Raw genomic sequence first — 8,222 nt, forward strand, 5'->3', positions numbered from 1 at the left:
ATTATTTATGTCGAAATAGCGGACAGACCTAAAGATATGAAATTAACAGAATTTACAAAGGAGCATTTAATAACTTACAAACAAGCATTACAGAACTTATAAAAGAGCGTAATATAACTTATAAAAGAGCATACTAGAACTTACAAAAGAGCATACTATAACTTATAAAAGAGCATATAAGAATTAAAAAAGAGTGAACTTACAGAATTTACAAAAGAGCATATAAGAACTTATAAAATAGCATATCAGAACTTATAGAACTTACTACAGAGCATAACTTACAAATACGAGTACAATATTGTTGTCTACAATACAAACTAATACACACGCTACATTCAATTTGGTAAAAATCTTACGTAATACATTTTGCATTACTGCTAGCATATTATTGTTATGAAAACGAAAACAAATGTTTAATTGTATAGAGATATGCAATTTGATTAAGAGTGCAGTGTTTCTTTGAATACAGTTTTCTAGTTGATCAACACATGAGTAAAATCTATACCGATTTTTTTTGTTCTTTACACCCATCTGATTTTGGAAATTTAACACTCCATAAAAATCTAAATCCAACGTTTCTTACAAGTCACCCTTGTCTGATTTCATCATTCCTCTATGGCTCCTGTAAAAAAAAAGAAACAATATGAAAATATGTTTACACACATTAAAGCTTAGTAATATAACACCATAAAGCAACACTTAGTTTTTGAAATAGACAAAAACAACAAACACAAACATGCATTATTCAACTCGCAGTTATTCGATTATGCTTTTGGTAAAATGAGTCGCTTGAATGCTGCCTGTGTACATGAATTCCGATTTTTTAATCCATGTCTAAAATGGGTACTAGTATGTTTCTGTTTCTTTCTTTTACTTTTATCGAAAAATCACTAATAAAAAAAAAAGATTAGGAAAATTTAAAATTCGACGCATGTTTTATATTTCCAAAACAATGAGATACATGAACAGTTTCGGATTTGTTCGTCTTTCGCGACTGTTCGATGACCTGCATTTTCCCCCACATATTTGAAAGTTGGTCTTTGCTGAAAACATGTTTCATTAGCAGTCATGTCTCCTCATTTTATGTTTTAGTATTTAAACGCTTATAAATTGAAGATGATGATTTATTCATTTACAAATTTGTTTGTTTTTATAGTGATTAAGATTATAACACAAATGAATGTTGACTGCTGTATCCCTATTTTTGATAGTTTTATCTATTGAATGTATGTCTGTTTGTTTTGTTCACAGATCGTCGTCAATATACATGGAAGTTGATGCAACTGTCATATAGGTGAGAGGTTTAGCTAGCTATAGCCAGGTAGAATTCACCATTTTCTACATAATAAAATGTCTGTACCTAGTCAGAAATATGCGAGTTGTTATCCATTCGTTTGATGTTTTTGAGTTTTTATATTTTTCCATTTGATTTGGCACTTTTCGTTTTGAATTGTCCTCATAGTTCAGTATTGTTGTGATTTTACTTTTTAAAATTGCAAATAAATTTTTGATCGTAGAATTAAATAGTTCAATCTACAAATGTATGTTCGTTGAATTGTTTTTGAAAAAAACCCAGTGCAGTTAAACTAATAAGACTATCAATATGCATCCGAACCTACTATGAGGAGCACGCATGCAGAACAATGATTAAGCATAATTCTCAGAATGAAAGAAATATAAAAAAAACACACATACCAACACCAGCATACATGTAAGTCTCGTATGCAATTCATTGTAACTTGTTATTTATCGTTCCAATAGTTAATTTTCCCTTTTAAAGAGGTTGGTGTTTTTTACCCTACCCCTGGAAGGACTAGGGAATATAAATATAGTCACGTTTGGTATTTTTCCATCGTCAGTAAATCCGTTGCAAATAAAGGGCGTCCGTTTGATAGTGCGGGATGTATATAAAATATACGCATTATCAAATATATATATATATATATATATATATATATATATATATATATATATATATATATATATATATATATATATATATATAATTTTATATACATCCCGCACTATCAAACGGACGCCCTTTATTGGCAACGGATTTACTATTTGCAACGCATATGTTGTGTACAAGATGTAAGTTTGTACACATTATAATTTGTACAGTGAGAGTTTTTGTACAAGTTAGAAGTTTTTTGACACATACTTTCTTGCACCAGGTGATACAGTTTTATCTTCTAAAATGTACTAGTTTAATGTTTTAAATTCAAATTTATATTCGTCAACCTAACATTGAGTGCTATTCTACCTGTCATCCAACTGGAAATGAGGATACCTGAATGGTTTAAATTCAAATTTTATTTTATACCTGATACCATATTCATATCCATAACAAGTCATTTTTGTGGTCTTATAATGTTTTTTTGTATCAATTCATCCATTTGTGTTAAGCAGTTCATAAAACACTGATAACGTGTACAAAATATCTGCACTTATAACATTACAACTTGTACACAACACATACACAGCCATACCCTAACAAACATTCTGTACGTGTCTGTCCAATGTCAGGAACCTGTTAATCACTGTTCTGTGTTTTGTTTTTAAATTACTGGTTTAATGTTTGGAATTGTTTCTTTTGTATGTAAGGATTAGTGTAACATAATGCGTTTTGATAATTGTTGAAGACAGCATTGCATCCTATAATTATTTAAACACACTTTGTTTATACATCAATTTCACGACTCTCACAAAAAGAAATTCTACCTATAACTTCTTAAAACTTTGGCAAATACTTGATATTGCATTACTAGTAATTTACAACAACCCATGATAGTGCAGACAAACACATAATGCTATTTTAGGAATATGTGTAAAATACTTCACACAAACTCCAATATAAAGAAAATGAAAAAGTGAAATTAAGAATATACATTTGTACATGTAATACGATTTTGATTACAATCCTGAGCTGTACAAAAATGAATTTCAAAGTGCAACATAAGTAAATGAAATGAAATTAAACCAGTACGCCTGCCACAAAAATTGAGGGTCATACAAGGTTGTTCACAACAAAAATACAATTCTAATTATTAAAACTCGCTTTGCTTTTCTATAGTTATATTCCTTCCCCAATTTAAATTGAATTATCAGGATTGGTAGTACATAACAGTTTGTTACATTGACTATAAATACGTCAACCTAAAAGACGAAAAAAAAAATTGAATACCACGCAATTTTTTATTTCCAGTTTCATCAAAACACCCTTTTATGACCCTCCGCATAAAGATATTCATTTAACTTACAGTCTGACATCTTTGAAATCATTCCTTGAAAATTCGTGTACCGGTCCAAGAATATTTTCAGCATATTTAATTTGCCTAGAACATTAACAAATAAACAAAGTGGTTGGTGACAGGCGTACACAAACCTTAAGGTATTCGGATTGGCTTCTATAAGTTACTTAGGCAAGTAAAAAAAAAACACTCCCTAAAATAACTTTAAAAAAATGTGTATCTTTTTCAAATAAATTTGATTATAGAAAAAAAAGTATTTTTGAGATATTATCATTAAATTGAAAATTTAAATTTCTAGCGGACATTTTTCTGGATGGTTAAAACAATATCATTCATGTATGGAAAACTTACGAGAATTTAAAACTTTAAAATTGTTAAGAGATGACTTTGGTATTCAAGTTTCATAAAATATATTACGTACTAGGCCAATGTTTGCACTACATTAACAAGGAAAACACAAGAGGTATAACAAAATATAAAGGGGAAGTTGACAAATTGAAAATCTAAGCAAACGTCTTTAAAAAGATAAAACGCAAGTGACGTTTTGTAAATGTTATAAAATATGAAAAGTTTACGCCAGCATAAATATAGGGTTATTGCATGAACATTGGGGAATATTGTCCTGAGTAGAATTTTATATTGCACGAGCTTGCGAGTGCAATATATGTTCTACGAGGGACAATATTCCCCAATATTCATGCAATAACCCTTTTATTGTATAGCAATATAATATTTGAAAGTAAAATTTGATTTAAACTAAGATTTTGTCGTTGATGACGTCATGAATTTGAAGATTTATTGCACTAGTGCAATATTAGACTTTATCGCTATTTTGTGCATTTTTCCTTTGATCTTTTTTTGTGATAATTTTCATATCATGCTACTCGCTTGAGATGGAAAATTATCGCTAGAAACTAAGCATGCACGTGGCGTTGCTAAATGAAATTGACATGAAATTGACAACGTCGTCATAGGTAAAATAGCGATAAAAAGATTATCATTGTTCATCTCAACTCGATAGCCGTCCCGGCTCAAGCGAGAAAATCAATCTCGTTGAGATGATCACCGATAATCTATAATTATTGCACGCTAACTTTTGGTTACTTTCTGTGGGAAATATTATATTGCTATGCAATAAATTAAATTACTTCATTTCATTATCATTATCGTTATTTGATTTATGTTAAAATGAAATTCCCTTATTTACATAGAAGTTCAAATCGACCCGGTGCAATGCATGCATGTGAATTAAATTGGATAATAATACAATTTAGTATTAATCTTACTTTTTAAATATCGGTTGTCTATTTTTTTAAGTCTCAAGATTGTATTTAAAATAATCGAAAACAATAAACACAATGTATTCGAGCTTGTATACAAACTTTTTTTTTTACAGTTGAGTTAATCTATAATTCTATTTCTATACTTCTAGTGCAAGTCAAAAGTGCAGTGCAAACATTTCTATAAATTAATTCTTAGGTGGCATTTCATTTTAATTTGATTCCAAGAGTACCCATACCTTTTAAATATCACGTTAAAAAAATTATTTAAAATGAATAAAAAAATTAAAAATCAGTATAGATGTATAATGTTTTTGACCGACATCTACTGATTTAGAATTTTACGAAATATGTCGTTTAATCCGGATTTACCAAATTAATTTCAAACATTTTTTGCTTCTTACCGAGCAAGTGAAAATAATGGTGCAGATAACATTAAAATAATGTTCTTGCATATTATAATGCATATTCATATTCGCACACTGAGAATTAATGTATAGAAATATAATTAATTTGATTATTTATATACCGTTGGTGAGCTATGTAATGATGGTGCTTGTGAGCAGGTAATTTCACTGGAAAGGGACGAGGTTGCTCGAGCGTAGGTTCTGATCCATTATATCTAGGGGAACGATTCTTCGGTACAAACCTATCCACAAGTTGTTTTTTCAGCATCTCTTTCTCATGTTTTTCTCTGTCCAGCTCATTCGCCATCCTGCTCAGTTTGTTTGACGCAGCATCCATTCTAGTTTCGAATATTTTAGATTTTGTAGTATCAGATATTTCACTGCTAGCTTTTAAATCCTTTAATGCAATCTCTGGGCTTGAAAACATTTTAATACATTGATTCAGTAGGACACTAGAGTTCCCTTGGTCCGCTGCTTTAATGCACTTTAGTAATATTTCTGGTGTATTATCTCTTCTATTCTTGTGCGTTGGTGGTCCTTTCGATGCTCTGTTGACCATCGGTGTTTTCTTCAAAACATTCACAAGCAACCTTTCACAACGATCTTTCAAAGCCGCCATTTGAAATTCATCCGCTAAAGGAAGCAATCGAAGCGCCATCTTGTCTACAAAAAAAAAAGAAATTTTAAGAGTTGAGTTATGTATTGAAATAGAGAATGGAAATGGAGAATGTTTCAAAGAGACAACAATCCGATCAAAAAGTAAAAAAAAAAACCATGCAACGGCCACCAATGGTTCTTCAACACAGCTAGAAACTCCCGAACCCGTAAGCGGACTTCAGCTGGCCCCTAAACAAAATGTTTATAATTTAATTATGTAATAATTCACTATATTTCTTCATTTGTCTTTTCAGAAAAACAAATTTGTTACAATTTCAATTAAATGAATCTATTAGAACTATTGCAAACCAATAAGAAACATAATAACTTACCGTTCAATTCACGACAAACCCCCGGATGGAAAAATGCGAACATGTCCACAAAATCAGCATAATTCTTGTCGGCAATTTTAAGCTCCGCTTTTGCTTTCTTTTCTGATAGTGCTGCGCTGTGTGCTGAATTTAGCAATTTAGTGAAGTATGGAGAGGCATATCCAAGTAACGATCTATGTATATAAAGTTTTTTCCCTTCAACCACAAGAATTGTATCTGTATAAGAATCCTCCTTCAGAAATGGAAGGTTGTGTTGATCTCGAGACGTTTCTAAAGTGGAAGAACTCTTACTATGACTAGAACTTCTAGAATCTGTTACTGGTAGAAAACCGGCCATATTTGAAACGTTAACAGTATGGGTCCTTAAGTTCCTATCACTACGAAAATACCTTAAAGTTTTGTAAATGTTTTGTTAAATTTGGGGGCTAATACGGGAAAATTTATATCTACACCAAAATGCCAGTTGTAATATTATCTGTTATGAAAGTGTTGAAACCGTACATATATAATTTTGAGTAACATTTTCAAAGAAAAAAAAAGAAAAACCTTTAAATGTCAATAAAATTTTCAACGAATACAGTTTTCAAAATATTCTGTAAATTGTATTTTATATTTAAATAATAAAAAGTAACCTGTGGGTTCCTTACATGACCATTTGATGGATCAATGAATATCCGTTTGACTTTCATACAGGATAGTATTTCTCTATTATAAAAAAAATATATCTAGTTCGTTCTTTTAAAAGACAAAGAAAGTGATTCATTATATTTAAAACAAAAGAAAAGATTTTAAATTAGATAGAGTTATTATATATTGTTAGTTTTATTTATTTTATATTGTGACTTATTGAATTAAACTTTATCTTCGTAAATAACTTCAAAATTTGACCAGATTCTATTCTTAACTGTCGGATAATATACTAGGATAACATAGAAAATGTCCTGTATGGGACGATTCTGTACTCATACTTCACGCGTAGTTGGGTACAAAAGTGTCCTCGTAGTGAACGCACCCGACTACGCATGCAGTAAAAAGTGTACTCTTACGTCGGATACCGGGCAGTTTCTTTGTTATATCTGTACTTTATCAAATACATGTACATGTTAATATTTACGTAATATTAAATAGGTAAAAATTATTGCTGAAAGCCTGTTCAGAGTTTCTTTCTTGTGTATGATTATATAATTTTTCACATGCATGAACTCATTGACGATAATGTAAGGTGCTCTATTAGAAAAAAAATGGATTTCTAGTTCGGGTTTGAAAAAGAAATTTCGCCTTTTCTTGAGCCTGTTTTGTACATTTAGTTTAACAGATATGATCCAATGGAAATTTTCACATGGAACCTTCGGTAAATAGGAAAATGAAAAGATATGGGGAAATTTACAGAGAGACCACACTCCATCCATGAGAAAAACAGAGGGAATTTAAAAATCTAGAGGTCTCCACAAGGCTTTCAACAAGGGTGGAATCTCACTCCTCCTGAAAAGCTCTAAATCGCCCCCAACGTGTACATACATGTACGTTTGGTCATCAAGAGATTCTGGTTTCTCTTTTTGTGTGTCATAAACATTCAATTCGGATTTGAATTTAATTTACCGAAACATTTCCGTACATTAAATCTTAGGACGGTCAGAACATTTTAAGGACGCAACAGATCGAAGTACAATTTTAAGTAGTACATAGATGTGCAATAATTCAGCTTGCTGTACATGTTCATGAAGTTCTAAATTTTGAATGTTGATTTCTTTAAAAAACACCATTGTTTTACAATAAAAAATCTCAAAATGTCCGTTAACAATGAAAACGTTTGACCATGAAAAATGACATATCTAAGAAAAGCAGTCGTTTAATTGATTATTGTATAATTAGAAAGTTTCAGTGTATCATGTCAAATTTCTTTACTTTGAGAGTTTTCCTTTAGTTACAAATGTAGCTCCATGTCTGATGGTGAAATAAAAATGAATGTCTCAGAAAGTGGTGAATTAGTTTCCACAAATGACAGATGAATCGGGCCAAGCTTAGTTACTTACAGTAAACAGACTACTATAACATTGACGCACTCGTCGAACTGTTTAAAAGATTTTTGTTCATGAACAAGAATTTATATACAACTTCATTTATAAATTAATCTGAATTTCATAGCGCGTCGTCGTCACAATAATGAAAGTTATAAAAAAAAATCTATAACCACCAGATCTATACTTCTATAAAGAAAGTATTCTTGTTCAAAAGGGTATTTATTATAAAATGGTCCTAAATATAGAATATATAGTTTACCACAGAAATCTTAAA

General features: G+C 30.6%; 1 protein-coding gene across 2 annotated transcripts; it reads right to left on the minus strand.

The window, feature by feature from the left end:
• Positions 1 to 427: 427 nt before the first annotated feature.
• Positions 428 to 6,307, minus strand: LOC139487631 (uncharacterized). Of its 2 annotated transcripts, XM_071272554.1 has the most exons (4): positions 5,928 to 6,307; positions 5,061 to 5,601; positions 3,261 to 3,335; positions 428 to 622 (listed from the first exon to the last, which is right to left on the minus strand). In XM_071272554.1, exons 1-4 carry the CDS (start codon positions 6,262 to 6,264, stop codon positions 580 to 582), a joined length of 996 nt encoding a protein of 331 aa, XP_071128655.1. In that variant the 5' UTR covers positions 6,265 to 6,307; the 3' UTR covers positions 428 to 579. The 2 variants fall into 2 exon arrangements, with proteins under 2 accessions (XP_071128655.1, XP_071128666.1); XM_071272565.1 differs by lacking the exon at positions 3,261 to 3,335.
• Between the last annotated feature and the right edge of the window lie 1,915 nt (positions 6,308 to 8,222).

This window comes from Mytilus edulis, chromosome 1 (genome assembly GCF_963676685.1).
Source record: "Mytilus edulis chromosome 1, xbMytEdul2.2, whole genome shotgun sequence".
Classification (NCBI taxonomy): Eukaryota; Metazoa; Mollusca; class Bivalvia; order Mytilida; family Mytilidae; genus Mytilus; species Mytilus edulis.